Source organism: Neomonachus schauinslandi, chromosome 6, assembly GCF_002201575.2.
Source record: "Neomonachus schauinslandi chromosome 6, ASM220157v2, whole genome shotgun sequence".
Classification (NCBI taxonomy): Eukaryota; Metazoa; Chordata; class Mammalia; order Carnivora; family Phocidae; genus Neomonachus; species Neomonachus schauinslandi.
Window position 1 is genome coordinate 83,566,853 of NC_058408.1, and position 16,232 is coordinate 83,583,084.

At 38.7% G+C, this 16,232-nt stretch overlaps 1 protein-coding gene across 1 annotated transcript in view; it reads left to right on the top strand.

The window, feature by feature from the left end:
• PCNX2 (pecanex 2) overlaps positions 1 to 16,232 on the top strand; it is a 302,267-nt gene that overhangs the window by 19,246 nt on the left and 266,789 nt on the right. Inside the window, exons 2-4 of the mRNA XM_021696119.1 lie at positions 8,548 to 8,753; positions 9,349 to 9,469; positions 10,152 to 10,188. Coding sequence (XP_021551794.1) covers positions 8,548 to 8,753; positions 9,349 to 9,469; positions 10,152 to 10,188 — 364 coding nt within the window. The remainder of the gene's footprint in view (positions 1 to 8,547; positions 8,754 to 9,348; positions 9,470 to 10,151; positions 10,189 to 16,232) is intronic.

The window sequence follows — 16,232 nt, forward strand, 5'->3', positions numbered from 1 at the left end:
TGTCAGTAGTACTGGGGTTGAGAAACTCTAGGCTAAAAGGATGAGGTGGATCATTATAGAATACCAGTGGGTGATGTCCATGACTTTAGTGGCCCTCACTGCAGTGTGATAATATCTACTCCTTATGTTATAGTTAAGTAGGCAAAATGGTCCTAGATTGGGAGAAGTCACTGCCCCCGAGAAGCTTTGGCAGTTTTTGTAAGGAACATTTGGAAGTTCATCTCAATGACTTTATCACAGTGGCATTTCAAGTAAATGTACCAATAGCATTTAAAGAGTGGGGGCCAGACATGCTGAACATATTGTGCAATGAGAAATTGCTGGACCTCAGATGCCAGTAGAACTTCCATTCGATTGAAAAACACCATTGCACAGGAAGGAGCAGAAGCCCATTGGGCAGTCCCTGGTAGCTATGGGCTATGGAAGAATTAAACTGAAGACACTTGCCATTGGGTAGAGAGAAAGGATTCTGAGACATACAATGCCCAGTTTCTGCCTAGCATGCTGAAAAGCAGCCTGAGCAAGGGAAGGTATGCAAAATCTGCAGGTGGGCTTGGAGCCTGCACAGGGATCCCTTCTAGCTCAGTCTCTCACCTGGAGGTGTGAGCTCCCCCCATTCTGTGATTCAGACAGCATTGCAGCTTCTGCGTGTTTGTGAAGCCGAGGGCATAAAGAAAAAGTTTATAAATTCAGTTCATTTTTGTCTTGCTATTCCCTTTAAAAATCTGTATTACTGGCTGATTTTAATCTTTTCATATAATTGATGTTGAAGATTATTGCTTGAGAATTCAGAGATGTAATATTTTGATTCATTAAATTTAAATATTAACTGAAACACATTTGAAATTTCCTGACACTAAACATTTTCTCTGTCATTTGGGTTTTGAGGGTACTTAAAAACTCAGAGGAATCTAAAATTACTTATGAAAAATCAATGTGTAAGCTTAGATTTATCTATCAAATATAGAATTGATCAGGTACAGTTTATATTGCATTATTAAATCTCACTGTAAATTTGAAATCACACTTTTCTTTCTATTTGGAAACACACGGCATTGATAGTCAATGATATTCAAACTCACTATCCATACAGATTCCTGGTTGAGCTTATCACTGCATCGAGATTGACATCACTTTGCCTTCAGTGAGTTTACTGATTGGTTCATCCTGTTTAACTCAGTGCACATTAAACATGGAAATGAAGTGTCACCTCTTACTGTGACCATCTGAAACGGAAAAGACAATGTGCATCTAGATTTCTTGACTGGGCTAGGCATCCATTGACTGAGCCGTCCGCCATAAATATTCTTTATGAGAAGAGGAGAGAGAGAAAGGAGTAGGCACTTGCAGGTGCCAGCTTTCTAAATGGTTTTCAAAGCATTCAGGCCCACAGAGATTCCCATTTTAATGCCCCTGCCTCAAATCTGCCTCTGCAACCTTTGGCTGTTTTTTCCCTCTTACCATTCTCTATAGCACTGCCTTGTCAGTCCAAACATTCGCCACTTCTGTACCCAGCACATTGCCCTCGTGAAAGCTGCACACAAAGAAGGAGGCCCAGGAGCTCAGAGAAATCAGATCAGATCTGATAAACAGGCAAGCAGACCCCAAAGCGGTCAAGTAGCAGGCCCAAGAGAACGTGTGACGTTCTCCTTTTTGTGCATCTTACTCAGCAAGATGGAGGCACGAGGAGGGCTGTCTTTTGAGAACCAGTCAGATTTCTTGATTCTACTCACCTCACCATTTTTCGGTAAGTATTTATTTGCAAGGGTGGTCTACTTCTGAGGGTACTGCTTGGAGGGCGCTCCCCACCTCGCCTGAAATTCTGTCAGGAGTTTCTGACCCCAGCATGCCTTCTCAGAGGTCTGCCTCCTCTACCTGGTATCCACAGGAATGCTGAGCTCATTCTGGTTTCAAGATAAAATCCTAAGTTCCAGATTTTCTGAGATAGTATTAAATGTGTTTTTTGTTGTTTTTTCATAATGGAACTTCATGAAATAGGTAATGGATTGTTATTTAGGATGTGAAAACCTGTACATTCCTTCACATATAGAAATGCAGAGAAATGACTGTGCTTCTCTGTCTTGTGGCCTGACTTTCCCTCTTCCGAGGGAGTTATAGTTTACTTCGATAGGACTCAAAAATCCTACCTGAATGAAGTCATTGAAACTCATGCCTTGACACAACACTCCACGTGTGTCTATTGAATGAATGAATGAATGAATGAATGAGGAATGGATGGTTGGACGGACAAAGCTCTTCTCTCCTAATTTGACAAAATGGATGAACAAGAGGGGGATCTCTCTTACCTCTGAAACAGATAAGACAATTCAGTTGTTAAGTCTGCACCCTGTCTTTTTAGAATGACCTAGGATCTTCTAATAGTCGAGAGCTGGTTAGGCTTCCAGAAACATGAAAGAGGAGGTTCTACCCCAGATGGCACAGATACCCACACGGGGCAGTTCCTCACAGCCAGAGGGAATACAGTGGCACACGGCAGAACCATCTGAGCACTCCTTGATGGTGGATCCCTGTCAGAGACAGCGTGTTATGTTTAGCGGATTAACGTCTTATTCATTAGGCCACATACTCTGAGTAAAAACATTTTCTAAATTACTTGAAGCTTAACCTAAAAGCAGGAAAATTCAATTTACTTTAACCACATTGATAGTTTTACATTTCCCTGCCTTCTCTGATGGGATACTGAATACCATTGAACATTTTCTTTGTACTCTTGGACATTATGTTTTTGTAGTGATGTCCTCAGGGAATGACTGAAGCGTGTTTGTGTCTCAGAAAATGACCACACAAGTGACTTGCTTTTTCATAGGTTTTTTTTTTTTTTTTTTTTTTTGTAATTTCCCAACACTATTTACACAGTCATTTAGCATGTCTTGTTACATTATTGTGGTTACTTGTATTCATTCCTCATTTCCCCTTCTAATTTCTGCTATGGGCTAGGATACCATTAGGCATATTATGTGCCACATAAATGAATTATGCCTACAGGAAGAGCACAAAGCTTCCAAATGATGCTCTGAGTGACTACCCTTCCACTCAAGGTCATAACCTTTGTGCATAGACTTGGCAGTCCAGTAAGTAGCACCTCCTTTTTCTGAGCCACTCCAGGGAGACATAGGTCAAGCAGATGGAGTTCAGGTATCACCTTTATTGCAAATTAAGCTATTTGGAAATGTGTTATATCTGCAGGTAGGTGGATTTCCTAATTGTGAGCCCTAGAGTCATGGAGCCTTACCTAGCTGTTCAGGGGCAGTGTGGGAAGCACTGAGCCTCTCTGACTTAGGAACCATGCTGGAACCGTGCAGTATGGAGAGATGCCACCCAGACACAGATCTCCTCGATCAGGGCTTAGTTCTGAGACAGAAGGGATAGCATGCCCAGTTCCTGCTCCCCAAAACACTGGTCAGAAATCACTGAGGAAGGAGCCAGAAGCACAGAGGCTAGCATGTAGAGGGAACGGTTCCCTTTCCTGGAAACCATAGGAGTGGAGAGGAGTTTCTCTATAACAGTGATGTGTTTTGACTGCCCAGAAGACATTTAACATTTTTTTCCTTCTGAGTCCTTGGTTCTCTGTCAGGTCATGGAAGTGGCTAGGTAAGTAACTTCCAGGTGAGAGGAGATACATGTCCTTACCAGCTTGGAAGTATGACTCACTTATGCTTTAGCTTCCTCATTTTTTTTTTTTTTAAGATGAGAAAAGCATTTCCAGAAGTCTTCTTCAAAATTAGTTTGTGAAAGTACATTGATGAGGTACCTTTATGAAATACACACTGATAAAGTTTGAATCCTCAAGAGGGCCCTTCTTTATGTCTGCACACGGAAACCCTCAGAAATGGTTTATTCTCACTGGATACCAGCATTATTTATGGTACTCACTTAACCAGATTATCGATCTCTCCAGGCTACTCAAGAGATGGACAGTAATAACCCATTAACCTGAAGTGAAAAACCAGAGTAGTGTAAAATGGCACAGCTACTATGGAAAACGGCATGGAGGTTCCTCAAAAAATTAAACATAGAATTGCTGTTTAATCCAGCAATTCCAGTTCTGGATATATATCCAAATGGATTTAAAGCTGGGTCTTGCAGAGGTATTTGCACACTCATGTTCATAGTAGCACTATTCACAATAAATGAAGGGTGGAAATAATCCAAATGTCCATCAACAGATGAATGGATAAGCAAAATGTGTAATGAATGAATGCAATATTATTCAGCCTTATAAAGGAGAGAAATTCTGACCCATGCTACAATACGGCTGGACCCTGAGAACATTATGCTAAGGGAAATAGTCCAGTCAGTCACAAAAGGACAAATACTGTATGATTCCAATGATATGAGGTACCTAGAAGAGTCAAATTCATAGAGACAGAAAATAGAATGTTGGTTGCCAGTGGCTGGGGGAGGAGGAAATGGGAGTTACTATTTAATGGGTATAAACTTACAGTTTGCAAAGATGAAGAAGTTCCATAGATGGATGGTGCTGATGGTTGCACAACAATGTGAATGTACTAAATGCCACTGAACAGTACCCTTAAAAAAAGTTAAGGTGGTAAGTTTTATGTTATATATATTTTACCACAATAAAATTTTTTTTAAAAAGAGTGGGTACACTCTATGAGAGAGCCTGAGCTATGAACCTCAAGGAACAGAGGTGGGTTCCATCTGAGGGGACTGCAGATGGTCTGGGTGTTCAGGCAGACAGATTCTTCTAGATGGCGCCAAATCCCAAGAAATCCAGTTTTCTGAACCGTGTAGATATATTTGTAATTGCTTAATTGGTAACAGCATGTTGTTTTTTTCATGAAATTTTGTCAGAAAAAGTTTGGTAAAATGAGTTATTATACCACTAGTTATCTTAATAATGTGTCAGGGAGCAACATACAGCTTTTCTTTGGCCAAGGATATAATTTTGAAAAAATATTGCCTCCTATTATTAATTAGAATGTGTTAAAATGATAAGTTCATGGAAACAAAAAAATTGTGATTTCCCTGAAACCTCTATTCAAAATCTGAATATACCTAATATGGGTGTGTGTGTGGAATCTGTGATATAAATTAAAAGAGAGCTAAAAGCTGCTCATTCCTGACATATTTCTTCCTAAATCCTCCTCCTCTCCTTGCATTCATACTTATAAGGACAGAAAATCCTAGGAGCTGGGGATCGTTTGTTGACTGAGCATGATGATGTCAGCAGTAAAATGACCTTGAAAGTAATTTTCAGTGATGTCCCTGGAAATGTACAGTTGGAGAAGCCTGAGCAGAGCTTAAGTACATGACATTAAAAAGGGGATATTTGGGAGGATTCTAGATTCTGTTTGCAGGGTCTTCTGAAGGAAGAGGTTTTAAAGGAGATCAGGGAGTTTTGGGAGGAATAATGTGCCATCTCTAGCATGTTGTAAAACTTTTTCCTCTCTCCCTGGAAATTTTCAGTAAAATTGCTGTCTTTTGCTATGGCCTGGTGAGGTCTATGGGCTTTTGGGGATGTGACAAAGTGCCAGTGGTCCTTTATAAAGAAGACAAGAGCCTTTTCTCACCTGGTTGCAAACTAGATACTAAACCTCATTGTAATTTCTTGCCTTCTCTTTTTTTGTTTTTAAATTTATTTTATTTATATCTACCTTTTTTTAAATTGTTATGTTAATCACCATACATTACATCACTAGTTTTTGATGTAGTGTTCCATGATTCATTGTTTGCGTATAACACCCAGTGCTCCATGCAGAACGTGCCCTCTTTAATACCCATCACCAGGCTAACCCATCCTCTCACCCTCCTCGCCTATAGAACCCTCATTTTTTTTTTCAGAGTCCATCGTCTCTCATGGTTCGTCTCCCCCTCCGATTTCCCCCCCTTCATTCTTCCCCTCCTGCTATCTTCATCTTCTTTTTTTTTTTTCTTAACATATATTGTATTATTTGTTTCAGAGGTACAGGTCTGTGATTCAACAGTCTTGCACAATTCACAGCGCTCACCATAGCACATACCCTCCCCAGTGTCTATCACCCAGCCACCCCATCCCTCCCACCCCGACTCCAGCAACCCTCAGTTTGTTTCCTGAGATTAAGAATTCCTCATATCAGTGAGGTCATATGATACATGTCTTTCTCTGATTGACTTATTTTACTCAGCATAACACCCTCCAGTTCCATCCACGTTGTCTTGCCTTCTCTTAATTTCAACACTGCCAAGCTGGTGCTACCTCCATATTTATGAGGGTAAACTGAAAAGTAATACCTCTTCTTATTGTAGCAAGTCAGTTTCTTTCCAAATGAATTATCCCAACATCCATATTTAATCTTTCCTCTCTCACCTTCCCTAGCATTCTCTTCCCAATACCTGAGGGTTTTTCCCCCATTTATTTCTAATATAATTTGAATGGAAGCTTCCTCATGGAAATGGAACCCCCCAGTATTGCGTGAATCAGTGCTAGCTGCCACAGCAGGCAACCCCCAAATCTCAGAGGTTTAATGAATCAAAGGATTATTTCTCACTTCTAGGACATGTCTGTCTCAGGTCTGTAAGGGCCTTGTTCCAGTGTCACCCAGGTACCCAGGCTGAAGGAAGCTCTGTCCTCTTGCAGATAGAATATCTTAAAAATACAGCCTCTGATACTGCCAACTAAAGAGAAGAGTGAGATGGAGGAGGCACCTAGCTCATAATTGTCTAGGCTTCGAAGTGACACCAGCCACTTCTCCTCATAGTCCACTGGCCAAAAGTAGTCACATGACCCCAGCCTGACTGCAAGGGAAGCTGGGAAATGCATGGGGCCACATGGAATATTTAGTGAGTACGAATTCTCTCTGTGGCCCCCGCTAATTAGAGTACTATGAATCCCAAGTTACATTATAATTTAAACAACTTTTGAATATAATTTGTGTGTGATAGGATGCTAATCTATTCTCTGGACATTTGCTGGGTTTTATTCTTCCTTTATGAGTTTCTTCAAACTCACTCTCTAGCTTTAGCCTGAAATTTTTAGACCCGAAATATATAGACATGTTAAGAAAAAGTGTTGGGGACTATTAGTGGCCCCATCACTCTTTCTCTTTTAATTCCTCTCTGTATTGCTTGAAGTTCATCACAGCTTCTCCTCAGGAGGTATGTGTGTCAATGGGAAACTTATCTGCTTCCAGGTAGGGAACCTGACTTTATTTCTCTCTCTCTCTCATATCTATCTATCTATCTATCTATCTATCTATCTATCTATCTATCTATCTATCTATCATCTATCTATCTATCTATCTATCTATCTATCTATCTATCTATCATCTATTTGTTTTATTTAATCAATCTTTCATTCACTTATTTATTAATTTATATTTATTAGTGGACCTTTTTCCCATGAAGTCAAAGCAAGTCAGTGATGGTGAAAATTCTTCACTCCAGCTTTTACTTGTTGGTGACAGTTTTCCTTTTCCTTTATTCTTTTTGTTTGGCCATGTTGTTTTTGGAGTGGTCTTACCTAGATGATAGATTATCATGGGACCATGGTGGGTTGTGCAGGGGCTGCATGGGAGCAGACTTGGGCTGGGCTATGTTGTTCACAGGCCCAGCAGGTTCAGGTTGAAGGAGAGACTGCACTTATCACTGGATTTCTTGAGATCCTTTAGTGAGATGCATTGATAAAAAGGTCTTGCTTTTTATTGAGGCTGTCCTTCATATTATCTTGAGACCCTGGGATCTATTTCAATCTCCAAAGATAAGAATTTAGTTTAGGAAGGACTAGAGAACCTGCAATCGTCCATGGTCCTGGGAGAGAACTAGGAAGGTATGTGGGGGATCCTACAGAGTAGGACAGTTTCATGGATGCTAGTGATTCTTTTTGTTTCTTGAGGGGATTGGACAGAATTGAACTGACCTTCACCATGATCTCCATGGTCAGATCCTTTTACACTAATGTAACTATCTTCCTTTTAGAAGCAATGTGCCCTTTTGTGGCCCCTTGCCTGCATCAAACCACTAGGGAAATACATGTCCTGATGGTGTTAACCCAACAGGAGAGCACAGAAGGAAGGAAGGAAGAAGAAAGGAAGAAAGGAAGGAAGGAAGGAGGGAGGGAGGAGATGTTACATTAACCTTTTCCCTTCCTTCTTTCTTCTGTTCTCAACAAGGCTTTTTGTGCTTTGTTGAAGGAAACAGCATCTCAAAGGCCTTTCTTCAGGCTTTGCTACAAGCATGCGTGCAGGAAGGCCAGATCAGGTTCTGGAAAAGAACCAGAAGGACATGGAGAGGCTGAATATAAAACACCTTTTGTTCTGTGGGGTTCCTGCCTGCAAATGAAATGTTGGTCATCAACTCGACTAGTACCAGAACCTGAGAAACAAGAAAGATGTTTTTAAAAAGATAAAAAAGATAGCAGCTCTTTCTTTCTCCTCGGGTATCGCAACCAGGAAAAGTTGTAAAGCCAATAAAATTTGAACTCTTGCCCAATTTGTATTCAATAAATAGTCCAACAATGCTTTCAGATTTAAAACAAAAGATCATCCTGCAAACGAATGAATTTTTTCTTTCTTTTCTCTTCTTTAGGCTTTTCCTCCAAATGCTGTCACTGCATTTTTTTACTGCAGTTCAGTGACTATATTCTTCACAATAATCAAATTGGTCAGTTATCGCCTACACCTCATGTTTGATAAAGGAGAATTAATTCAGCAGAGACCCTCCGGAAAGAAAGAAAAGCCAAATAAAGACAAAGAGGCCAACAAGGAACATATAACTAATCACAAAATTCCAAGGTAACATTTCTATTAATGTGTCAGTTCATAATTTAAATGTTTTAGTTTTGGTTAAATTTTTTTCTCATTTATTAGTTGTTTACGAAAACACACCAGTATAGGCAGACACTAATATGTACATTTTTCTTCTCTTGAAGCATACACTTAAGCATAAAATTGATACTGATAATCAAGATGGTTTAACTATTCATTTGACCTTATATTGTGCTCTGGAATTCATTTGCATTAGGCTTAACACAGCCAAATATTTGACGTCAGTGTTTTTATCTTGTCATCTAAGTGCTTAGTGCATGCCAGAGTATTTTCAGAAAGAACATTTGTGTTTGTTAATATAGAAGTAATACACTGCACAGACTGAAGAATTAAAAGTGATTTGTGAGTGTCACTGTCACTATTCTTGTCTTTATTTCTGATAGTTCCTTTAGAAAGCATGTCTTATTTTAAAAGAATATTTATTATTCTCCCTTAAATACAAAATTTGTGTACCATGAATATTACAAAACAGATTCTAGGAAAAGGAGTTGGTTAAGGACTAATACAAAGTCATAGTTCTATTTGATAATATCACTGCTCTTGTGTTTCTTCTGTGCATGAGCAATAACAGGCAGATTAACAATGGCAAAAAGGAAGAGCCTCATCGAAGCCTCTCCACGCCTCCCCTCCGCTGCAGCTCCCGAGGGCAAAGCATAAACTCTCATCACTCATCTGGGCCACTGGTCAGTGTGTGTTTTTCTGTTTCATGCTGTTCTTGTCGCGTAGTGTTGATCATGCCTAAAATGGGAGCGTGCAAGGGTAGCAGTTCTAGTTGTCGATACTGCCCTTGTGCTGGTGGTGTGCCACATCTCAGAGTGTGGAAGGGACCTCAGGGGAGCCCTTGGACCATGAGATAAACACCCAGTCAGGTGCTGGACACACCGCCTCGGCCTACCCCTGCCGGGCCTGCCACCCTGGCCCGAAGAACCTATCAGCAGACCTTGACCTCCTTCTCCCCTCTCCTGTCATTCATTGTCTTCCCCTGGAATCAACGGCACCACTCCACATTAAATCACAGCTGTCCCTTGGGAAGTCAATAAACCCCTTTGCTCTAGATGAACCTTGCTGGGCTTTATTCGCGGTCATGCACGGTAGCACATTCTTCTCTCTCCTTTTTACTTTCTTAATTATCAAACGCCGTTTATCACAGTACAGTGGTCTTGCTTGGTTATCTGCACTTACCTATATTCTGTATTCGTTTTTGCTATCCATTTTATTAGAGGCTTACGCAGAGTGGACACTGTATAGTCTCTTCCCCACGTGCCATTGGGAAAACGAGTAGCTTGCCACTCCGCGCCTGCTGACTGCCTGGAAATGGGCACTGAGCTGAGTCACATATTGATTTTTGTTCTTCCATTTGTTTAGGAGTTGCCGGCACAGGAAACAGTGGAAGATCTCAAAGGTAGAGTGTTTCTTATCACCATTTAATAATTGATCACAGCATTATCTTCAGTGAAGTGAAAAAGAACTTTTGGAAAACAGAATGCCAGTGAATTAATTCAAAATAAGAACCGTACCTAAGACTGCATAGTTTTATTTCAACTTCGTTTCTTCAACTCTTAATTTTAATTATTTCTCATCAGATTTTGTACACTGCGCCTACTTTTAAATTGAATGTTTTATCGAATCCTATGTCATTTTCCTTTCTCCAGTTTGTGCTTATTTCATGTGGCTCAGAATGGCAGATAAAAAACTGGATTAATTCACCATTGGCGTACAAACTTCTTATCTTAGTACTTGCATTGAAAAATGACAGAGGAAATGATATTGCATTCCGTATACCGCATCTCCTTCAAGTTGCCAATTTTGTTTCTGGGAACTTTCTTTTAAGCCCCCAGATTTTTATTTTCCATTTTCACAAAGATTTTGTTTTATTATCTTTTGATTGCCTTCAGAAGACTCAGAAAAAAGTTTTTGGAGACCTGAATTAACTACTTCCTTTCTCTGCATTTTTATTTTTTTGTAGTGCTACTGTAAAGAGAAATGTATGCTTTATTTAAATTTTGAAAGTAGTGTACAATTTTATCTTCAGGAAAACAGCTGAAATTAGCACTTGGGTCTGAAAACCTAAAATGAAGTTTCTTTTGTCATCACTCAGCTAATTTCCCTGACAATAATGTGTAAAGGATTATTCAAATTCTTTTTTCTATATTACTACTACTGAAAAGAAGTGAACTTTAGCTAGGTTTCAGCTATTTTAGTTACCCACAAAGTTTCATAACACACACACACACACATTGTTTTGTCATATTAGACTACTTATTCCAGATCAAGCTATTAACAGTATTACTCTACATCCTTTCAATGTCTGTTCTGGGCTTTTGACTTCACCATTCCAATTGAAACAATTCCTTCCTTCCTTCCTTCCTTGTACTAGAAATTACAGTAGAGGCTCTGCATATATCATTTCATTCTGAGTCATAACAAGTCAACTGTACAGGGTGGCATTTAGTCCCACAACTGACTGCTAAGTCCAATGTTTTTTCAACAACACTGCACTGGAGCAATTTTTTTTCCTTAGACCAATCTCATAATACACCATCCTAGTATTCAGTTCTTTTCGTTGTTAAAAGGCACAATGGTGTTCTTCTTTAAACAGGTCTACTGAGATATAATTCAGATGCCATGCAATTCACCCATTCAAAGTATATAATTCAATAACTTTTAGTATATTCACAGAGTTGTATATCCATCATCACAATCAATTTCAGAATATTTTCATTACCTGGAAAAAAAACCCCAGACTGCTTAGCCATACTCCTCCATCTCCCCGTCTTCTCCAGCCCCGGGCAACCACTAATGTACTTTCTGTCTCTATGGATTTGTCCATTCTGGACATTTCATATAATGTGTGATCTCTTGTGACTGGCTCCCTTCAATTAGCATAATGTTTTCAAGGTTTGTATATGTTGTAGCTTGTATCAGTGCTTCACTTCACTTCATTGCCAAATAATATTCTGTTAAATGACTGTACCATGTTTTATTTATCTATTCATCACTTGATGAACTTTGGGTTCTTTGCACTTTTTTTTGCTATTATAAATAATGCTTCAGTGAACATTCATTGTGCAAGTTTTTGTGTGGACATGTGTTTTCATTTTCTTGGCTATATACCTAAGAATGGCATTGCTGGATCATGTAGTAACTCTGTTTTACCATTTGAGGATCTACCAGACTGTTTTAGAAGGCAGGTGCATCATTTTACATTCCTATCATCAATATATGAAGGTCACAATTTCTCCATGTCTTTGATGATACTTGTTATTGACTCTGTGTTCGAATATAGCCATTCCAGTGGGTGTGAAATGGTATCTCACTGTGATTTTGACTTGCATGAAATTAGTCACTTTTCTAATGACTAATGATATTGATGTTTCATCATCATCATTATCTTTAGAGAAATGTCTCTTCAAGTATTTTGCCCAGTTTTTAATCAGGTTGTCTTTTAATTGGTGAGTTGTAAGAGTTCTTTATATATTTTTGATACAAGTCCCTGATCACATATATTTGCAAATATTTCCTCCCACTCTGTGGTTTGTCTTGTCACTTTCTTATTGGGGTCCTTTAAAGTATAAAAGTTTTTAATTTTCATGAAGTCCACTTTATTGTTTTTTGTTATTGTAGTTGCTTGGGCTTTTGGTGTCATATATAAGAAACCATTGCTGAATGTGAGGTCATAAAGATTTATCCCTATGTTTTATTCTAAGAGTTTTATAGTGTTAATTCTTATAATCAGGTCTATGATCCATTTTGAATTAATTTTTGTGAATGATGTGGAGTTGGGCTTCAACTTAATTCTTTTGCATAATGTTTATTAGTTGTCCTAGGATCATTTATTGAACAGACTATTTCCCCGCCCCCCCCCATCAACTTGTCGTGGCATCCTATTGAAAATCAATTGACCATACAATAAGGGTTTATTTTTGGACTTTCGATTCTGTTCTTTTGGTCTATATATCTACCATTATGCCATCATCATACCATATTGATTGCAGTTGCTGTGTAGTAAGTTTTGAAATTGGGAACTGTGAGTCCTCGAACTTATTTTAGCTATCCTGGGTCTTGTACATTTCCATGTGAACTATCAATTTCTTAAAAAAAAATCTGGGATATTATAAGGATTGTATTAAATATGTAAAAAAATTGGGGGAGAATTGCCATCTTAACAATATTATGTTTTCCAATCCATGAACTTGGGATGTCTTTCCATTTATTTGGACCTTTGAATTCTTTTGACGATGTTCTGTAGTCTTCAGTGCACAAGTCTTGTACTCTTGTTAAATTTATTCCTAAGTATTTTATTTTTTTTAGATGCTGTTATAACTGGGATTGTATTCTTAATTTCATTTTAGCTTGTCTATTGCTAGTGTATGGAAATAGAATTGATTTTTGCACATTGATTTTCTATTGTACAAACTTCCTGAATGTTTATTAGTTCTAAGTTTTTTTAGTGAATTCCTTAGGATTTTCTATGTACAGAATGATTATCATCTGTGAATAGAAATCTTTTGCTTTTCCCTTTCTAATCTAGTTACCTTTTATTTCTTTTTCTTGACTAATTGCCCTGTGTACAATTTCCAGTACAATGTTTATTGAATGTTGTAAGAGTAGATATCACTGTCTGTTTCTGATCTTATGGGAAAAGCATTCAGTCTTTCACCATTACATATGATGTTAGTTTTCGAGTGTTTCATAAATAGCCTCTATCAGGTTGAGAAAATTCTCTTCTATCTCAGTTTGTTGAATATTTTTGTCATGAGAGGGTACTGGATTTTGTCAGAGGCTTTTCTGCATCTAGTGACATAATCATATAGTTTTGCCATAGTGTCTTTCTTGACATATATATATTTTTAGTAATATAGTATGTTTTTACAGTTAAAGTGTCAAGGATAGAAAACAAATGACTACATTTGGTTAGATTTCATTGCTAAGCAATATCTTGGTGGAGTCATTTGGGGCAACTATTTTTCTTGGTTTTCCAGGTAGGAAATTCATTATTGCATTTTTACTTAGGGTTAAGCAGGTACTGAGGTGTGACGTGCTAATGTATTCACAAAAGACCCACTTATAGGCCACAGTATGACTTTATTCATGTATATGCAGTAAGTTGTAGTTGACCAACTTTCTTCTCTTGGCTTTCTTTTCTTGGCTTTTTACATTTTCCTGATTGTCTTCCCTCTCAGTGTCCTTTGATTGATCCTCCTCTGTTGTTTGACATATAAAAGCTGGAGTATCCTTGGTCTTGGTCTTGGGCCCCTTTCTCTTCTTTAGATACTAGGTCTCCATTGGCGATCTCATATCTAGCTTTAAATACCATCTATGTGATGATGGTGAGTAAATCTGTTTCTCCAGTTTTGACCTCTGTCTGGACTTCAGTCTCATGCATCCAGCTGCTTACACCTATTTCCTCCTGGATAAGATGTCTGATAGTCATATTAAATGGATCCCACTTGATCGCTCCATTGCCGTCTCTAAATCTGTACTTCCTCTGGGTTTCTCCTTATCAATAAACAGTCCCAGCACCAATCCCATTATCAAAGCTTCAAAATCAAGGAGTTTTCCTCGGTTTGTCTTTCCCTCACTACCTTTAGCTTTAATTCATCAGCAAGTTCTGTCAATTTTACTCCAAAACATATTTCAAATTTGTCTATTTCTCTCCATGTCCACCACTACTGCCCTAGTCCAAAACACCATTATTCATCAACTGCAACAGCTTCTTCCCTGGTCTCTCTTCTTCCATTTTTTTTTTTTTTCTTTATGAAGAAGAGGTCTTATAGTGCCCTTCTCTTCTTCCAATTTTGTCATACTTCACCACAGTCTACCCCTCATGCAGTAGGCAGGGTTATTTTTAACAACCTAATTCAGATCATGTGCTCCTTTGAAAAACTCCTGCTGGGTTCACATTATTCTTAGAATAAAATCCAAGCTCCACACTGCTGGCCTTGTTGATCTCTCTTGCTCTCATTCTCCCTTTGCTTTTTCTACTCCAGCTTCACGGACTTTCTTTCTCTTCCCCAAACATGCCAAGTGAGTTCCCATCACAGGGTCTTTGCATTAAGTCCTTATTTGTTTTAAAACCTGGGGTGCTCTTTCTTCTCATCTTTATGTCAGGAAATGGTCCTATTGGCTTATTAATCTGTACAATCATAATTGTGTGGTGTGGGAGGTAATGAAGCAATAAAAATGCATTATGAATGTGTTCTATAGACCCAACCCAATACCTTGTTCCTGAGGCCCTGCCTGGTGGTTTGGATTTCTCATGCAATATTCTCAACAAATGCACTTGATATTGGTCAGTCAAGGACAACCTCTTTGATGAGACAATATTCAAGTTGAGATCTGAATGGCAAAGTAAAGGAGGCATACACATAGATAGAGAGAGAGGCCATGTGAGGGAGTAGAGGAGGGTCAGATCAAGACTCAGAGGATCTGGGCTCTACACTCAGCTCCATCAGTAGCGTGGTAAATTTGGACAAGTTTCTTGACCCTTCTGTTCTTCTATTTCCATGAAAAGGTATCTACTCTGTATAGTTGGAAAACCTGCATAGGGTTGCTACAAAGTAAAATGATCTTCACTGTTATCGTCAGCTAACATTCTTGAGTGTGGATAAAATAACTGGCTGGTTTCTTTGGAGGATTCAATGAGTACGAACTATGGTTGTTTTTCTAGAACTCTGTACGATCCAGTTAGGAAGATAATTTATATAAATAAAGCTATAGTTTAAAAAGTATATGGTAAGTAAAGTTTAGTTCTATAGACATTAATTGCTTAAGGAGTTCAGAAGAGAGCTTATTTCTGGTTTAGGTGATCAGGGGAAGTTACATGTTGAAGGAGGGATATGAAAAAAGCCTTGAGTGGGGTCTTCAGTGGGTGAAGAAAAAGAGCATTCCAGGTGGGAGAGCTATGTCCAGAGTTTGTACTCAATTCTTTCTACAAAGTGCGCCTGGTGGCAGAGGAGAGTAAGTAAGCCCCCAGAGAATAGTCTTCATGATAGAAGTGAACGAAAATTGAGGATATTTATTGATTGAATGACAATAAGGCTAAGCAAGAAAGAACAACGAAAAGATTACCCCAAGATTTCAAGCTTAAGAGACTTAGGGAATGGCAGGGTCATTAACAGATAGAGGGAAGCTGGGAGAAGGACAGAGCTCACTTTCAGCCACCATCATAAGTATGTATTATTGCAGATACAATTTAGAAATGTTTTGAAAAATCTATGAACCACATTGGAAATGTGAGGTTATTATTTTCCTCAGGTCAAGGCCCCAGCAAGCCCATTGCTAAGCCCTTGGCCTGGTGCTTTCCATGTCTTTCCTTATAGATCCTCTTGAGAGCCTTAAGAGGTTGGTATAATTATTCCTATTTTACAGAAAGGAGGTTGAAGATTAGAACAGTGGTTCTCAACTGGGGGTTTCTCCCTAGGGAACATTCAATAATTTCCGAAG